Source organism: Phasianus colchicus, chromosome 2, assembly GCF_987193195.1.
Source record: "Phasianus colchicus chromosome 2, bPhaCol1.hap1.1, whole genome shotgun sequence".
Lineage (NCBI taxonomy): Eukaryota > Metazoa > Chordata > Aves > Galliformes > Phasianidae > Phasianus > Phasianus colchicus.
This window is the reverse complement of record NC_143437.1, coordinates 72,249,032-72,268,614: the sequence shown is the minus strand read 5'-3', so window position 1 is coordinate 72,268,614 and position 19,583 is coordinate 72,249,032. Positions and strand designations below refer to the sequence as shown.

At 34.8% G+C, this 19,583-nt stretch overlaps 1 protein-coding gene across 5 annotated transcripts in view; it reads left to right on the top strand.

The window, feature by feature from the left end:
- Positions 1 to 19,583, top strand: part of KLHL32 (kelch like family member 32) — a 124,820-nt gene that overhangs the window by 21,048 nt on the left and 84,189 nt on the right. For 2 of the 5 annotated variants that reach the window (XM_090135983.1, XM_031610958.2), the window contains exons 2-3: positions 7,399 to 7,487; positions 9,838 to 10,018. In XM_090135983.1, coding sequence (XP_089992109.1) covers positions 7,465 to 7,487; positions 9,838 to 10,018 — 204 coding nt within the window. In that variant the 5' untranslated portion in view covers positions 7,399 to 7,464. Of the gene's footprint in view, positions 1 to 4,812; positions 4,907 to 7,398; positions 7,510 to 8,619; positions 8,723 to 9,837; positions 10,019 to 19,583 lie in introns of those variants that run through there. The other 3 variants (XM_090135981.1, XM_090135979.1, XM_090135982.1) reach the window with 3 other exon arrangements.

Below are 19,583 nucleotides of genomic sequence, written 5' to 3'. Positions count from 1 at the left end.
TTTAATGAATACTATGTAAAATTAATAGTGTTTTTGTGACCAGTTACTGAATGACATGATTAAATTGTCAAAATGTGAACATGTTAGCCTATGCTATCCTGTTGCAAACTTTGAATGCTCTTTTTATGTAAAAAAATAAATAAATATATATATATATATATATAAATCCAAAAGAGACATATAAATTCTTTTTACACTTTTATTGAAGTAAATATAAATGAAAGAAATAATCAGTACTCAAATTCATTGGTGTACTGATGGACAGTTGGCTGAATATGAACCAGCAGTGTGCCCAGGTGGCCAAGAAGGCCATTGGCATCCTGGCTTCTATCAGGAATGGAGTAGTGAGCAGGACTAAGGAAGTAATCCCCCCCTGTACTCGGCATTGGTGAGGCCTCACCTCGAGTACTGTATACAGTTTTGGGCACCTCAGTACAGAAGGGACATTGAAGTGCTGCAGCAGATCCAAAGAAGGGCAACAAGACTTCTGAAGGGCTTGGAGAATATGCCCTATGAGGAGTGACTGAAGGAACTGAGGCTGTTTAGTTTGGGGAAGAGGAGGCTGAAGAGAGACCTTATTGCTCTCTTCCTATACCTGATCAGGGATTACAGCGAGAGCAGGGCTGATCTCTTCTCACTGGTAAGGTGACAGGATGAGGAGAAATGGCCTCAAGTTGCTCCAGGGCATGTTTAGGTTAGATATCAGGAAAAGCTTTGAGGAAGGGTGGTTAAGCACTGGAATAGGCTCCCCAGGGAGGTGGTTGAGTCACCATCCCTGGATTTGTTTAACAACCGTTTGGATGTGGTGCTCAGGAACATGATTTAGCGGAGGGTTATTAGTTAGGGTACTATGGTTAGGTTGTGGTTGGACTCAATGATCTTTAAGGTCTTTTCCAACCTGAGCAGTTCTGTGATTCATTGAAAATGCCATTAAGTTAATAGAACTTCAGTTACACAAGGCAGTCTACAGTCCAGAAATCACTTATACTTTACTTAATTTTTTTTTTTTTTTTGCTTAAAAATATTATAATCATACTTCAAACATCGGTATAAGAAGTAAAAAATCACGTAGACTAATTGCCAAGGTTGTATACTATCTACAGTGCTGTATCCCTCTCTCTGTCATGTAAATATTCTATATGTAGATTAAAGGGGTTTTAAAGCCATACCCAATTGTTTTTGATTCTCATTACTATAAAGAAGAGTGATTGCTGTGTTCAATAAAAGCACCTTCGTGGTTGTGACAGTTGAAAATTCAGGCTTATTTGAGTGAGTCACTGATAAAGATGACAGCATCTCAGAGCACACCTCATTCTTGTGCGCCCATTTCAAAATTAGTTTCTCTAGTTATCAGCAGAAATAATTATGGTCTTTCAAGTTGAGTTTCTGTTACTCTGTGCTATAAATCATTCTGACCTCATTTGAGTCTTCCACATTTTGCAACAGACATGTCACTTTTCCCAGAAGAAAACTGCCTGGGTTTAAAGATCAGATTTTTAAGTTTATTTTTAAAAATCCACTTAATGCAAATGAAATTCCAGATGAAAATTCAATAAAAAACTACTAAGTCTCCCTGTCTTGTCTCTTTGTGGATTCTACAGGATAAGTCTTGAAATCATACTTTGTCAGATTCGTGCCAGAAGTACCGTGCTTTAAAACTAAAATGCCATAGAGATTTCACACCAATTCTTTATCATGCCTGCAGACAGAATGTATGATTTACTTGCTTCACTTTGAGAGAGGTTTGTGTACTTTTTCCCCAGCTTTTTAGAAAGGTGAGAAGATAAATTATAGTGTTGTTCTCCCAGCTATTCTCTAATAATGACACATAGGTCAGCTGTATAGAATGGCTGGATAAATGATTAGTATCACAGCTTAAATCATAGAAAAAGTAACTGGCTTTGAAAAGCTAGGTAGTGATACAGAATGGTATCACTATTACATGCAGTAATAGTGCACTTTTTTCTTTCTAAAATGTGAAACCATTAACACACATCTTGGAAAAAAAAAAGCAAGTTCTTGGAATTTATTTAACTCCAAATGCATGGCTTTGTATGAAACTGCAAACTGTTTCCTTGTTCACGTGTAGTATGATACTGTGTTCAGTTTTGTCTGCATATGGTTTTAGCAGCAGCATGCCACTACCTCTCACTCAAATAGTAATGTGTATAAAATAAGCCTTAAGTTACAGAGACAGCCATAAGCCTGGCATTTATTTTCATCTGAACGCCTCTTCAGAGGAAGAGTTTTAAATACTGGTGTTTTCAGATACATATACATATGAATGTGAACATAAAGTTGTAGTTCTGCATGTACATCCTTTACCTCTGTGATTTCATTTTGTGATTTAAAATTGTAATGGTTTAAGATCTTAATGATTTGTGGTAATTCGATAGTGATAGACAATAAAATTCATGATTCTAATTGGCGGTAGCTGACAGCCTGAAGATAGCAATGACGTGTCCAATCTCACAGGAAAATAGATTGTAGCTAACCAGAGGAGTATAGTGTTTTAGTTTTTCTGTGCTTTTACTTAGTTAGTTTACTGATTTTGCTGAATATTTTCTTGTTTTGACTGACTGGTGTTTTTCCCAACAGATCTAATTTCTCATTTTCTATCTCCCTCGGTATTATAATTTTTAATAAGTCTAAGAGGTGCTTTTTTGTTATGCTTTGTACTATGAATGTTTTCTCTTGGAAGCCACTGTCTAAATGAGATGAAGAACTCACAATTGACTAGAGTGTCACTGACAGCATTGGGCAGTGGCAGTTTTCCTCACAGTTGTGATGTTCTTGAAAATTTTTGTATGGAATCAGAACAATCTTTCAGTTCTCAAAGATGTTAAAGGGAAAAGTAGTGTCTTCTGGGCAAGCAAGAGAAGCGTATTAACATACTCAGAAGACCAAGTCTGTTCTTTTTTTTGTTTCCAAATGTTTCCAAATGTTTGCCTTTTCACAATTTATCAGAGTTCTGACCCTTTTTCTCTCTGAATAACAATATCATATATATGTCTTGTTTCTGAAGAGACTTGACACTGACGATTTTTATTCCGTGTCTGAAAGAAGATGAAGTATAGCTTCATTTAATATGACTTACTAAAATCAGTGAACTTTAAAGACAAATTCAGAAGCAATTTGAGTAAGGATCTAAACTGTAGACAAAGTAATGCTTAACTATTACAGTGCTATTCTGTAAAGGTTAGTAATATATATGTTTTATAAGCAACCTTATTTGTGATTAACTGGGTGAAAACCTTTTTGAGTAGTCTGAATGTAAAGGGCTTTACAGTTCTCAAAGTGTCTTGCCTCATCCTTTGTTAGGAGTTAAAAAATGTGAACTTCCAGAAATGAAAGCTGATTATTTTGTTGCTATGAGTCTTTTAGAAACAGCAGGGGCTGTCTTCAGGGACAAAGCAATAGCTGTTTTGCTCTACCTTAAGATATCGCCAAAGGTTCTCAGCACTTCTTCAAGTGCCCATCAACAGAAGAGGAGGGATGCCACCTCTGGTGACAGTGAAGGTTTAGGTATGACAGCTATGTAGATAGCAGTGAGCTGTTGCAAAATTATGTCATCTTGCCAGTGACATCTACAGCCTGCTTAACCTGTACAGATCCACCAAATTGGTGCTTTCTGTCTTATTCATAGCTAGTTGTCCTCTTTTCTCCTTACTTGCTCCTAAACCCGGACTATGCTCAGCATGATGCCACCCATCTTAAGTGAATGAATACCAATAGAGTTAATTATGTAATTTAGTCATTTTTATCCCAAGAAGAATGTGCCTCATTTCATTTAGGACATATGAATCTAAATACAGAACTTGTTTATTCACAGAATTAGTTCTGGAGCCTGGAATACAGCTTAAATCCTGTTAAATTGGATATATGAGTGGGAAAAAAAAAGCTTGTTATCTAGGAGGAAAATAGTGGATTTTGTAATATTTGAATTGCTGTCAGTGGTAAACTAAACTAAATGTGAGTTTAGTTTTGATTTCAAAAACCTCCCCCCACGCTACCCCATGCTTTAATCCATTTTGTATTCTCTTTGGCAGGTAGTTTCAAGAATTAATCTGAATGCTTTCTTTTATGCAACAAATCTCTACAGAAAGAAATGAGTGACTGAAATTCTATAAAAGTCTTGAGAGTGTCCTGTGTAAACTTTGTATTGATATTGGTTCCTCAAGATGAAACCAACTTAACTGAACGAGAGATTTTCTCTGAAAAAGGACACGTGCATTCTGCTAATAAATACCTTTCTGTGTGTAGCATATACTAAATACCCTTAGGTATTTAGACTGCTTTATGTAATATTTCCAAATCAATATTACTGTCAAATAAATTAAAGTAGGAAATAGTGCCTAAATAAAGATTATTTTTTAAAACAAGTCTTTGGACAAATGCCTCTTGCACTGCACTGACAATGTGCTGTGGATGCAGCCAAGTGGCACGTTGCTCCAATATTTCCTGAGTATCAAGCTGCTTTTTACTCTGCTGCATTGTAAAGTTAAGATGCAAAATACATGGAAAAACTGATGTTTCTTGAGTCTGTGTCAGAGCAAACATTTTTTTCATGCATTAGTGTGGCACATTTTCATTTACTTGGACAGTATCATTTCTTTTGTACTTCTTACCTTTGTAATCCTCACACATTCTGTGCTTTCATGGAAAACTTCAAGTCACCCTCTATATTACTGTTATGTTCTTTCAACACTCACTTTATGGATCATTACTACGTTCTCTGTTTTAAAACTTTTGTATTCTTTTAGGTTGTGAACAACTGAAGAAAAAAAAAGTTGTGAAATCTAATAGCAACAGTGGTAGCCCTGTAAAAAGTGAATGTCTCAAAGAAATAGTATGCAAAAAAGAAGTAAAATAAAACATTCAGAATGTATCTCAAACCTAAGATCAAGTGAGTGTTTTCTGTTTGGCCTATATTTTCCTGTTAATCTTTCCAGCACAATGGAGTATTTCACTAGAACAGAAGGATTTAGGTGGAATTAAAGTTTTTCTATTTAAACTGTAAGTCTTATCCTTAAATGTATAAACTAATCTTTTAAACCGATTTAATTACTTAAAGAAGTAGAAAGACAATAATATATTTTAAACATTCTAAACAAAGAGAGTTTCCTTATACACCAATGAAAGTTAGTTTACTTAAAGATGGATCCAGCTGTCTGAAACAGGAAAAAAGTACTCCTGGTAAAAAGGATTTTGGAAATGTCCTTGCGCACTGTACAACATATGAAAATGTCTTTTTAAAAAAAAAATAAATAATTTTCAGTGATTAAAAATTTTAAGCTGCATTAAGCAAAGCTAAATAAAAATGATGCATTATTGATCAAATGACTTACATACTGCTAGAGTATGCTTCTATATGTGATATTGATTTAAAAATAAAAAATGTTGAGACATGCACTGGCATTTGATAGGAGAAGCAGTGTATGGCAGAATACAGAGAAGATTTTTTAGGCAAATATTGAACTTAGTACTGAGCTATTTGGGTGTCTTGTTGACTTCCTAGCAACTGCCAGGAATATCATATAATCATATATCATATATCATATAATCATAGAATCGTTAGAGTTGGAAGGGAACTTTAAAGATCATCTAGTCCAGCTCCCCTGCAATGAACAGTAACACTTGCAGCTAGATTGAGTTGCTCAGAGTCCTGTCCATCTGACTTTGAATGTGTCTAAGGATGGAGCATTCACTGCCTCTCTGGTCAACTTAATGCCTCATCACCATTATTGTAAAAATATTTTTCCTTATATGCAGTCTAGATCTGTTCTCTTTTAGTTTGATACCACTGCCTCTCATCCTGTTGCAACAGACCATGCAGAAGAGTCTATCCCTTTCTTTCTTACAGCCCTTCCTTAGATACTGAAAGGCCATTACTGGATCTGCCTGGATCCTTCTCCAGGCTGAACATCCCCAGCTCTCTCAGCCAGAATATCACGACTTAACTTTAAATCATTGGAGATGATGAGGAAGGAAAATGTATTAATTTCTTCACTGTTCCACTTATGCTTACAAAACAGTGAGTTGAGCTGTGCTTCTTTCAGGGGAATTCATCATTACATGAATACACATTTTTATTGTGCCCCAGTAGGTAGGAAGGAGGGTGAACTGCTTAAATTTGGGGTGTTTTAATTGAGAAGTTTTAACTTTTTATTGAGCTGTATTTCTTGTAGTACTCTCTCGATCAAGAGAGAGACAGAAATTAAGAGAAAGTGCACAGTAGCCTCAAGGGTCCAATTAGGCTGACGTGCCTAACTGAATACATGATTTTATCTCAACTGAGTGGCTGTTACTCCTTCTGTGGATTGGAGGAAGGACTTGAAATCTACAGGGAATTCTTGAGAACATACTGTGTGTTGACTTCAAGAAAAGCCATTTTAACAAAGTTGTAAGCCTCTAGAGTTACTACTTGTTTCTTCTACTGCTGTGGAACAGTCAACAGCACTTGCAGAAAAGTACATGTCATGATGTCTCTCTGGCAAGCAGGAGCTGTAGTTTTGTCTGTACGATGAACTGAAGAATGGGAGCAGGATTAATATTCTTTTCACAGTGGTTTCTTGTTTGTTATCTGAGAAATGGACAACGGTTCAATTCTACCTTCACATATCTTTTAGGGAGTCTCCCTGAAGTTCGTGCATTGGCTTTCAAAGTAAAGCTGCTAGTCAGCGTAAGATTATGAAGGACACCATTAGGGACAAATCAAATAAGCAAAGAACTGGATTATTTGGACTTTGTCTCATGAGTAACACTCCAGAAGGTGTTTGTGCTGTTTCAGTATTGATAAGCTGATCAAGAGCAGTTGCTACGAGAAAAGGGAAGTTCATTTTCCAAATACACATAATAAACTCTTTCCTGTATGCCTTCCAGTTGTGTCTTTGGGAAAAATTAATGTAGTCAAAAAGTGTGTTCTGGTGTATGGCAAACCTCTCAGATCCTACAAAGGACTGTGAGATTGTACTGTGATAGGTATAAGATTTTTATAGCTGCTTATTATTCAAATAAGTAAGCAAGTGGTAGTAGATACTTCTGGCCTACTCTAGAAACTGTGGGTTTTTTTGTTCTTATTGTTATTGGAACGTTACTTTCCTCATCCCTCTTCTACCCTGTTAAGGTAATCCTCCTTTCCGAGTTTGCAAAAAGGACTCAAGTGCTGCCCTTCAGGTGTGTTCTTCAAGAAGACTAGAAGAAAGGCCACTTTCAGACTACAATCCATCTTGCCAATACAATTTCACAGACACCTAATCTATGTGATATACAACTTTCTGCAGAAGAAGAATTGAAAAAAAGTCACTTTTGAATTGCGTCTCCTAAAAGTATTAATCTTTAAGACTGAGGCTGTGTATGCTTTGAATTTTGATGTGCCTCTCCTTTCTCTCTTTCTAGCTGGAATGCTTGCAGCTTTCTCTACAGGATTATAAGCTTTGATGTTCAGAAGAGCAAAACTGAAAGATGCCATCTGAGAGGTGCCTGAGGTATAGTACTTGATGGCACATAGTAAGTCATTCCCATTTAGTGTGATGTTTACTAAAGCATAAGTTAGCAGTGAAATATGAAATTAATATTTTTTTTTTCCTCATTATTCACATTATAATCTGCAAGAGATTGCTTTCTTGCTGCTACTTATGCCTAGCAAAGGGAAACATGCTAGATTTTGACTGGGTCTCACAGTCTCTTCATCTATATCTTGTTTATGGTCTTGTTTATACTTGAAATTTTTGATTGTGAAAGCAACTACTGTTTTACATGTATGTACATGAAATGGTACCCGGTGATCATTTTTGATGTTTGTAGTGTTCCAGTATTCAGGACACATATTGATCTTTCAATTTCTTTCAGCCTTCCAGAATTTCTTGTTTTGCTATCAGCCTTCCAGAATTTCTCGTTTTGCTATTCTCCTTCCAGAGTCTTAGTCATCCATATTTGCTTGCTAGTCCAGACTTTCTCATTTATTTGTATTGCCCATTGTCTCATCAGAGACTTTGATATTTATGATTTAATTAGTTTCTGAGAGCACTGTCAGGGAAAAAAACATTTCACCAGAATTTATTTATCCAATTGCTTTTCTTTGGAACCTTGCTCTATTCTAATATGCTGGTAGTTTCACCACTGTTCTATTTTGAGAGTAGTTAATGCTCACAGGCTGATCTGGGATCTCAGTGGTCTGCCTGATATTACTAGGGTATTGTATCGTTCCTCTTCAGAACAGAAATAGAGAGAAACCATCTCTAAGTATAATAAGGTTATAATGCTTGCACAGTTAATCTTCCAATGTTATTACATTCTCCGTTCTCCTAGGAAGAAAAAAAGGTTTTTGCAGTTAATACAGAAGAGGGAAACCAGATTGGGAAGACCATATTCTGCAGTTCTTCAGGACTCAGTAGCAAAACTAATAGTTAATCTTTCACTACAGATTCTTTATTGTTGTTGAAGACTGCAGAAAGAATATAGTTTTATTCGTTTACTCTTCATTTTTTCAGTGCAGAAGTTGAGCTGGTAGCATTGCCTCCATAAAACAGTAGTAGAAATTACAGAAGAGAAATAATTGTAAGAAATAATTTCCTTTTTTTTTTTAACAAGTTACATTTCTTGCTAATTATCCATTAGCATTTCAGTGGCATTCCTCAAACAGAATAATTAAGGACAAAGTTTCATTTGAATGAATTGCTCTGGAATGTAGAGTTCCACGTGTGAAACCTAAACTATCTGGGTAAGAAATACATATACAAGTTGTTCTGCTGTGTGTATAATGTGTAACTCCATTTCAGCTATTCCTTTGTAATACCTTAGCTTTTGTTTTTTTAAAAGATTAGATTAGAGCAAACAGTGTACAAGGCAGGTCTGCATTAGTTTGTAAAAGCTAAAGGTGCAGGAGTCGGATGTATGGTAGTATAGTAAGTAAGTGTTAATGGAAAAGGAGAATTTAGCAGCCATGCAGCTGCTGACATAGCTTGTGTATGTAGCAAATTTATCCTGTAATTAAATATTGAGTTATTCAGGATTGGCTCTCTGTAAGATCATTTCCTCTAAGGTACTAACTTCTCAGGCAATATAAATTTGTATAGTCTCTCAGATTTCAGATGAACTGCATTGTTTTGTCCCAAAGAAGCTCTGCAGATTTTTTGTTCATTTGTTTGTTTCTGTCTTTATTTAGGACTGTATTTGCATATAAAAATACATCTGTGGTTATACTGTCTCTTCCTTTTGTGCTAGAAAAGGAAGCTGAAACCAGACAGTCCTAGGTTGGATGACACAGAAGTCTTGCATTTGTACAATCTGACATTCGGAGGTGGTGGAAGGCTTAATTATTAAAACAAACAAAAGAACAACAGCAACAAAAATGCTGCTTTATAAATGTAAATGACCCAAAATAATCTGAAAATTTTGAGTAATCCAATATCAGATTTAAACAGGCCACTTGAGATCAAGACTCTTCATTCTTCTGAGTAGGGCTGTTTACATTCAGGCACACTCCACGAATCATTCATTTGGATTTTCTATCACTAAATTTGTGTAGGGCTTTATTCCTCTCATTTAACTCTTAAATGGTTTTGAGTTAATTCTGAGTGCAGATGACATCCAGTGCAGCAAATCAGAATGGCTGAGATTTTTATTTGAGTGTGTAATCAGGTTTTATAATACTGCGAAACTGTGATTTTCTTGAAATGGATATGCCATGTAAAGATTTGACCTGATAGGATTCATAACTTTATTTCAAAAAAATATCAAACATTCTTAGAAAACATTGTTATATATTGCTTATAGAATTGTTACATATTGCTTTCCTATGTTTACTTACAAAATATTTCCCCCTTTCCTTCTCAGCGTTCAAGAAATGTTGACAGGTCAGAGGCTTTGTCAGTCGAGCTCCCATAATGATGCTGTTCTGGCAGCCCTGAACCAACAAAGAAGTGATGGCATACTTTGCGATATCACCCTTATTGCTGAAGAGCAGAAATTCCATGCACATAAGGCAGTCTTGGCAGCCTGTAGTGACTACTTTCGAGTAAGTCTGAATATTTTTCTTTATTATTTCTTATAGTAATATTAAAAATTACCCTGAATGTTGGAGGGAGAATGGTTATCTGTATAATGCTGAACAAAATAAAATTGAATCTGTAAAATTCATGATTATTTGCATCAAGTAAAGTATTACAACTTTATTACATATGGACATACGCATGATAGGAAATAAAAACAAATAGAAACTTTCAAACTTTAAGTATCAGCTATAAATATGGAACTCAGCTAAACAATTTTGGTTATTAACGGACAAAAACTTTGTTAAAAAAGTAAACAATTAGATTTATGCTTTGTAAGAATATGGCAAAAAGTAGCAACATACTATATTCCTGATTCTAACCATTTAGAAAAGAGCAAGGGTTGATTAAGTGTTGTGAATTTAAACCTGGAATTATAAATATTTTTGTAGCTGGGGAGATGTTGCCTAACTTGTGCTATCCAGGTCTTTATTTTCTAAGAATCAGGAGAATTATGCCAATTTTTATTCAAAGTCAGTGAAGAGAGATTGTCATCTCCAGAGATTGGTGAAGGAGGATAGAAGATTTATATAGAATTAGTTGAGTCACCATTTGGAAGTGCCAGATTTATATCCACTGGTCATAAAGAATAGATTTAACTGCTTCAATTTTATCTGTTAAAATTACATGAAGAGAAGTTCTACCTTTAGTGTTTCCTGGGTTTTCTTGGAAGAACCTTGCAGATTTTCTAACCACGCTGAAGCCATTTCTGTGAGGAACTGACATTTCATTTTTGAGATATTTTTTTTTTTTTTTTGTAAAAGCACAGGACTGTAGGGGATAGGATTCTGAGAACATTTGATTGTTGGAGTTTTCTTGAATATAATTTAGATGACAACAGTATACATCAATGTGACACAACAAGCCTGCCTTCTGTAGCTTCAGAATTCTGTAGCTCATACTTTTGATGAATATACTAGCCTACCTTCAGCTCTGTCTGGAGAGATTATTATCCAATTCTTATTTTTATATAGATTACCCCAGGTGTGTGCTCAGGTCTCCAAAAGGCTCTGTCAACACAAGTATTTGTTTTTGTTTTCTTTTTCACCACTTTCATAAAATAATCTGTACAAGTGGCTGAATATTAGCTTCATAACCTGGTTATGGTTTTCTACCCATTCTGTGTCTATTTTGATTTAAATTAAAAAACTGTTGAGATTGTCCTTTCTTATTCTGAGAATAAGAAGTCAGATAAGCAGTATTTTTTCCCCCAAATTTATTTACTTGTTTTAGTACAATGAAAATTTGTTAACACTTGAAGGATGACTGTATGTCCTGTTAGAAACTGATGAGGGAGTAAGAACTATTGTATGTAGAAGAGTGGTGAATGTCAGAGATTGTCTTACTATCATTTTCTTCTTTGGCTCAGATAAATTATTCATTGTTATTTTAAGACAAAACAGGGACCTGACCCTCAACAAACAATGGATTTGACCATAATATCTTTTGGATAGTAGCCTGCCATTCTATTTCCTAGTTGGTATAATTGATCTTGTAATTTTGGCTGTGCTGAAATATCAGAATTGAAAATAGAATAGTTCAGTCGGAAAGGACTTGCAACGTCTGAGTCCAGCTGGCTATTCTAAACATTGAAGTGAGACAAGAAATTTGAGTTAGTGAGTTAGTGAGTACATGTGCATTTTGATAGCTCTAGCAAGATAAGTAATTTCCAAATAAAAGATTTTTCTTTTTTTTTTTTTCTTTTTTCCCCTCTGGGAGCAAAATGAAATGTTGCTGCCTGACTTCATTTGTAGGCATTTTCAGTGCTGGCAGGTGATTATGTAAGCTCAAGCTTTTCTTGTAGAAAATGCACTGGTTTTTTAGGTCAAAACAACTCTTTTCTCCTTCCTTATTTTTCACTTGGGGATGTTCATAATTATAGGACTTGATTTTTTTTTTTTTGTCTTAGAAAAATGTACATTTTTTATGTTATCTGAATGAACAGTTATATCAATTAGCTAGAATAGACTCAGAAATCTAATAATTCTATTAATATTTCTAATCTATTATAAAATGTCAGTGGCATCCTGTGTTGGTTTTTGTTTTTTTTTTTTCCCCACAGTAAGCATTTTCAGTTCTTAAGAGAATCCTTTGAAATTAACCAAATGGATACTAATTTTGTTTACTGTCTTTACTGTTTTGGTATTTATAGCTGTCACTGTTGATTGTTAAAGTTTGTTTTCAGAGAGTTTTTCTGTGCTGTCTTTCATCTCTCTAAACAGAATATATATTCCTGTGTATGTAGCAGTGTTGATTGCTCTTATTTTTATAAACAAATTCTGATTGTATGGAGAAAATTGTTTCTGAGGTCTTGTTATGTGAGTCAGGAAGAGGAAAAGGTTCTCCCTCACTTAGGGCTAGATTTAAGGACCTGAAGCACTGACGACACACTTTTGTAACCTGGAAGTGATGCTTACATAGAAATCCTTTTCCCAGGTAATCTTTAAAAATGTTAGCTCTTCACATTGGATCAAATAAATTGTTTGGTTCAGGTAGCATCTATTCGGTACTGAGACTTTTGTTTAAAAAGAGGCAATTCGCCTCACTATTAGCTTTCTGAGTAAGTTGAGAAGTATTTCTTCTATATTAAAACTTTTCCTGGGATCAGTTTCCTTTCGTTTTCTCAGTTGGAAATTATGGTACAGTTGAGAAATTGAAGTATTTCATCTATTTTAATTACTGAACATAGCTTTGTTAGATCTCAGTCACATGGATTCATTGTGGCATCTGATTTTTTCTAAACTACTCTTAATTCTTTTCCCCCCAAACATATAAACTTTTTTAGTTAAATTCACCATCACCATTGGTTTTAATTATTGTTGGTTCTTCAATCAAATAATATAACTACAGCTCTTGTAATGATATTCCTGCAATTTACAAGGAGTTAACTTAAAGTGAGTTCCTATATGCCTATTGTTTACCTATAACCTGAACCCAAGCATCTTAATGAAATGCAACATTCTAAGTTAGCCTAATTCTATATTAAAAAAATAGCGTAAGGAAGGAACATCATTATTCATCCTTATCTTTGCAGTTAGTGCTTCTTTATTCTGTGGGGCTCTGAAGTGGTTTTCCATTGATGCAGACAGAATTCCCACAGCACAGCAGTGTGGGTACTATCATAAGCATTTACAACAGTTTTTATGAATTCTTTTTCAAATTTCCAACAATTATTATTATTGTCAGAGTAAGTATGTTTCTGTTGTAATTCTTACAGTACAAAAATGAATTAATTGCAATTCTGCCACTGGTGGATGGAAGGCAACACGGTGTCTTGTCCTCTTCTTGATTTTTTTTTCTTTTTTGAATTCTCTACATAGTAAGTGTGGCAGAATCAACTTCACAGTTAGTAAGGTATGTCATAAGAGACTGTAACTCACTGTCTCTAATTAAATTAGTATTATAACAGCATCTGGTGATTGGTAACTGTGCAGTTGAGGAGCTTTCTCTATTCAATAGAAGGACAGAAGTCTTCTCCTTTGCTTCCCTGTGCTCTCTGTTCAATTTTACAGTGCTTCTATGGCGAGCATCCTGAAGCTCAGCCCCACTGCCTCTTGTGTGCTGCTGTAAGTGTCTGACAATGGAAAGCCAAATTATTGGAGCAGGGCTGTGGTATGGAAGTGTTTCATACCAATTTTATTCTGCATCCCTATATTCTGATGAAGAAATCTTCTATCTTAGAATGTTGTTGGATGCAAGACAGTTCCTATTTTTTTTCAGTCCCCATTAGTATCTTCCTACACAACCTCAGGAGAAATTAAAGCTATTATTCTGTGGGTGTAGCAAAGCTGAAAACACCTTGTGTTCAAACCACCTGAGAGAATTATTTGGGCAGTGTGTCACTGTTAGCTTCAATGAATAAGACTGACATACCATGAGAAATATCCAAAGAAAGTGACAAGACTGCTGAAGAGCTAAAAAAAAAGATATACATCTTATAAAGTGTACATGGGTGGAAATTTCTTGCATTCATCTTCATTTGTACTACAAGTCCATCACACTGCACATGATTTTGCCTTTTGTGTTGCACATTATTCTTGTTAGAAGTTTTAGAGGAAGTTATCTTTCTTTAAAAAATAAAAATAATAAAAATCAATTGCTTCATTGTTATTAGTAGGTTTTTTTTGCACCATCTTAACTTCACTTTAGTAGCCTGAAATACGTGTCAGCTAGTTGAATTCATGTCACTGTAGGCCTTCATTTAATAAAAGTCTGGATTTAAGCAGTGGAACCTCTACGTTTGATTGTTGTGAACAGTAAAATACTGCTGGTTGTTATCTGCGTCAGGAGTTAATCTGCCTAAGGCAACCTATATTCAAACTTAGACCTCTGAAACCTAAGTCTGAGTGTACTCTTACTGGATGATCTAATGTACAAGTGACCAGTGAATTCAGTGGTCTCTTTTCTGTAGCTAATGGCTTGAAAGAAGGAGATATCATGAACAGCTTGGATGAGAACATAAGTATGGCCCCACTGTGCCAGACTGTTGGCAACTTTAGTAGTACAGTATTTTCCAGCAATATTGTATATTGTGAGAATTACATGCAGTGTTAGGCAAAGCATAGACTTCTGCATGGGTATCGGGTTGTTTTCCATTTTGTTCTCTCTTGCCTAGGCCATTTCAAGGCCACAGTTCTGCAAGAAATATGATGAAGTTTGATGAATTTCCCTATTTCTTATTCCACATGTAAACTCATCTGGATTCAAAGATCAAAGGATATGCCTTTTTATTTTGAAGTGAAAGGGACAAAAATGCAGGTTAAATGAAATGTATAAGAATGTTCTCATCAAATCTAAACAGTTTGCTGAAGCAAAACGGTCTTCAAATGAAGAAACCACATCTTACAAGATCTTACAAGGTCTGATAGGACAAGGGGGAATAGTTTTAAACTAACACAGGGTAGATTTAGGTTAGGTATTAGGAGGAAGTTTTTCACACAGAGGACGCACTGGAACAGGTTGCCCAAGGAGGTTGTGGATGCCCCATCCCTGGAGGCACTCAAGGCCAGGCTGGATGTGGCTCTGGGCAGCCTGGTCTGGTGGTTGGTGACCCTGCACGTAGCAGGGGGTTGAAACTGGATGCTCTTTGAGGTCCTTTTCAACCCAGGCCATTCTATGATTCTATGATTCCATGCCTAAAAACATTCAAGTTTTGATTACATTTTTCTTTAACCATTGCTCAGAACTGAACTGATGCCTTTGTGAAACACGCATTCTCTTTTGAGCTGGAAGAATACATTGGGAAACCATCATTTCCAAATTTAGGATGTTTTTTCTCATGTGTGTCACTCCACATTGAATTTTTCATGCTATTATTTAGACCAGTCACTCATATTATACAATATTTTAATAGTTAATCAGATTTTGGCCTGTGTCCTTACTGGAATAGTTTTGTCTCAGTGGGCTTTGTAGCCTCAGTGGTCTCACTCTTTTCCAGATTGTCTCTGTATGTGTTAGATATGCAAGACTGAGATGCTCCACTGGAATCATTGCTCCCTTGTGAAAATTGGCCTATTCTTCTCATGTGGATTTTTTTTTTTTTTTTTTTTTTTCCCTCTCCAACTTCAGTTGCTCATTTAGCCAAAGCCCTCTCTTTTTTCTTTTCTTTTTTTCTTTTTTTTTCCTTTTTGCCTATCTTCATTTTTAAAAGCCTTTGAATAATTTTTCAAAAGGTTTTCTGGAAATTAGCTTTGTGGAACACTAAAGGTTGGAGCTCATCCTCTGTACCAGTATTACTTTCATATGTATAAAAACAATTTTACATGTTTGTGATGACACGAAACTCTGTCTAATAAACTGTTTACAATCTCAGATGTGTGGGACATTTTCAGCTATGGTTGAAATAAAAACCTGGTCTTCCAAGGTTAATAGTGTATCACCTATGAAAGCAGTTTACAATTGTATGTAATACTCATTTGAAGTCAGTATTGCTTGATATTATGACACATCTATGTTTTTAGAATCTCTCAAACATGATATTTAAGTATCTGGTGTAAGTTTGATTTCTACTCAAAAAAGGTAGCTATCAAGCCTATAAAATTAATGGGGATAATTAAATTGACAAAACTATGGTCTGTTATTTTTGGTGTGGGATTTTTTTTGTCAGAAATGAAAGAAAAATCCAAGGATAAATGAGAACAGACAAATGTAGACTTCTAAAAATAAAATGAAAAATGATTTTTATGGAGGTATTTATTCCAGAGAAGATAGCTGATGGAGGGCAAAGCTCAGCTGAGGATGAAAGCTGCTGTCACAAACAACTATAATGTTAACAGAGGCTTGATTAGTCAAGACATTCTTCTTTTATTTAGCAAATAATTAATGTTTAATTACTGTTGTAGGTTTTCTCATTAACTGGTGTGGACAGTCAAAGAAAAAATCTTCAATGAGCTGGTTTTACTTTTCAGACTTCGTATCAAATAGTCAGTGGGAACAATGGGACAATTCTTTAGCAAATTCATGCTATAGCTGTAATAGGTTTATAATCATAATGGAAAAAACAAGTTTCTTTTTGACAAGATGTGAACAATATCTAGTTCAACCCTTTATAAAATGGGCCAGGTATGGAAGTATGTAAGTACAAATATTAATAAAATGAACCATCTTAGATTACGACATTAGACTTCTTACATAACAAATATACTTTTGCAGTTAGTCTTCAAGTAGAAGGTAGAAGATAATTGTTGCAGTTTTCTATTGCTTGGCACATTTGATTTCAGTGTCTAACGACACGTCATATAATGACTACCTTCTTAAAAAGCTAATTGTAGTAACTAACGTTATGTTATTCCAGTTCTTTTACATGAAATTTTCCTGTACAGTTCTTAAGTTATGGCTGACATACGTTGAGGTGGGAAATGTCTTGATGTATGAATTACAAATTTAATTTTAGCCCCCCTTCAAGATGTCCTACATGAAACACATTGTGGTAGTTAGTGCTAGCTCAAGAGCTGGCTTTTATTTCAGTTTTATTTTGGGCTTGATTTTGATATCGCTTGCTAAAATCATCAAAGGAACAATAGGCTTATGCATTTGCTGGAAAGCATTAAACCAATTTAAACCAAAATTTGCAAATATGACTCATACTTTCCTATGCTTAACTGGAGATGCTGGATAAAAACTGTTTTCAGTTATGCTGCTCCTTTTGTGTTCCAAACAGCAGGCCTGTTTAAGAAACAACTAATGTTAGGACAGGCTGTGCATTACTGCAGATTTCAGTGGTGCATTGCATGGCATGGTCCTCCTTGCAATTCAGTTTCCTTTCTTCTACCACAATGAAAATAATTTTGGCATTCAGGATCAACTATAGTGACTTATTTCTTATGAAATGATGGAACTGTTAAGATTTCCGTAGCTGTGGTAGTTTACTTAATTTTCTTTTGTTCTGATGTGAGATTACACATGAAAATTGAAGAATTATTTTGTTTCTACAGCATAATTTTAGCTACTTTTCAATATAAGTCTTATTAGTGATGATACATCAATTCACTAGGAATAGTATGCTACTGTCTACACTTCTCCTTGTATATCAAATCATGTTTGTGCATCTAAACAAAAGGGAAAAAGACAGTACACTGACTATTAAAAGTAGAACCATCACAATATATGTTCTATTCGATACAGATTCAGCCAAAAATATAACACGTAACTTGTTAGCAACAGAATGCTTCTGTTTTGGTTATTTTGACTGGGAGTAAAGATTCTGTCTTGTTACAACCCAGAAACTTGCTTTGTTCTTGCTGAGCAGTGCCCAAAAAATGTGCACAAATCACATCCTTAGTTCCTATAAATGGTAATGTAGTATAGCTTTCTAATTCCATTTTCTTTACTTGTTTCTATAGTCTCTTGGAAATTAATATCTATGTATTAACAGAGAAATCCCAAAAAGTGTGTTACATATATGGTTGATTTGGTATGCTGTTAGGTGCAGTGCATCACTCTCTGACTGATATACTGAAAGAAACACCAGAGGCTCAATGGTACTTATTTTGCCAACAGTAACCTGTGAGCCTTCAGTATTGCATATGAAATTGTATTTTTGCTGTTTAGTTGTTTTTGTATTGTTTTTTTTTTGTACATCTCTTAAATTCTTTAACTGTATATTCCCATAAATTGGTATTTATTGCTGACATTTTCATTTTACAGAATTCATTTTAGTTGTGTGGCAAATGCTTAAAAAAAAATATTTAGATAGATTTCATTGAGCAGATGTATTAGTGCAGGCTCAGTTTTCAATGATTGACGTTATGTGACATTTTCTCTGAGAATTTGTATAGAACTTGCTCAGAAGAATCATGTAATGAGACTCTTAATCATATTTCATGCAGTTGGTGTTGATGGATCTGTTTTTCAGTGCACAGGAGACTCCAGAGGCCATGACTTATGATTGATTTAGGACAGACAAGCTTAAAATTAGATGAAAATGAAGCAAGATGTAACATGCTAGTTATGAGAAGAACAAGCTGTATTTTTACATTCAGTAAGGAAATGTTCACCTATTAAATTGAGTTGTATAAGTATTTGTTAAATACATACAACGTGGTTAATATTTGATGTACAGTGTCATCTGTGAAAGTAGTATCTCAATTTGTGTTAATTGTGTGATTTTTTTATTGTGAGAGTAAAAGCAGCAAAAAAGAAACAACATTGCTTACATAATGAAGGATTAGCACTTGGAAGTTAAGAAAAAATAAAGCTTAATAAAGGAGTAGATACTACAAAGGGGATTAAATAGATTATGATCTATTTATTTTATTTACTGTTATAAGAACAATGAGGTGCTATTTCTAGTACAAACTTCAAAGGAGAAAGTTTTGTCCTGAAAGAGTTTGTAGTCCAAACAGTCTTGGGACTGGATATTTGTAATTTGAGCAACCTGTACACGGATAAGTTTAGGTACTAAGTAAGGAAGAATTTAAGACTGAGCTGTTCCACTGATGCTAGTTAAGATTTCACAGGCTTAAAATTACACACGCAATAAAAAAATATGGAGCATTCAAATCGTAACTGAGCTCCCTGAGCAGTGTAAGAAACTGATCCAAGATTTCTTAAGTGTTTGTTTACTTCTCTAATAGCTCTTACGATGCATTAGAGAAGGATGATAAATTTTCTGAAAAGAAAAAGATGTGCAACAGATGAACATAAAAGTAAAAGAATATGCTATGGGAAATGAATCTGAATAAAACACTGCACTTAATGAAGATGCCTGTCTATTTTAAAATAATTTTGAAAAGAGCTCCAGCAATATCACTGTAGAATTGTGGAGATAGTAATTTGAGATGGTAGTTTTTCTCTTCTGAAACACTAAAACAATACTCAATAGTGTTGCTTACCTTAAAAATTCAGTGCAAAAAGCTAAGGAAAATTTGGCAATAATGCTGATCATTGTTCTTCACCAGTTAATTTGCTTGAAAGATTGAACAGATGTTCACTCATTTTCAAAATTGTTGTATTTTTCAGCACTAGCATGTACATGTTTTTTGTGGGTTTTTTGTTTGTTTTGTTTTGTTTTGTTCAGGCATGTTTCTGAAT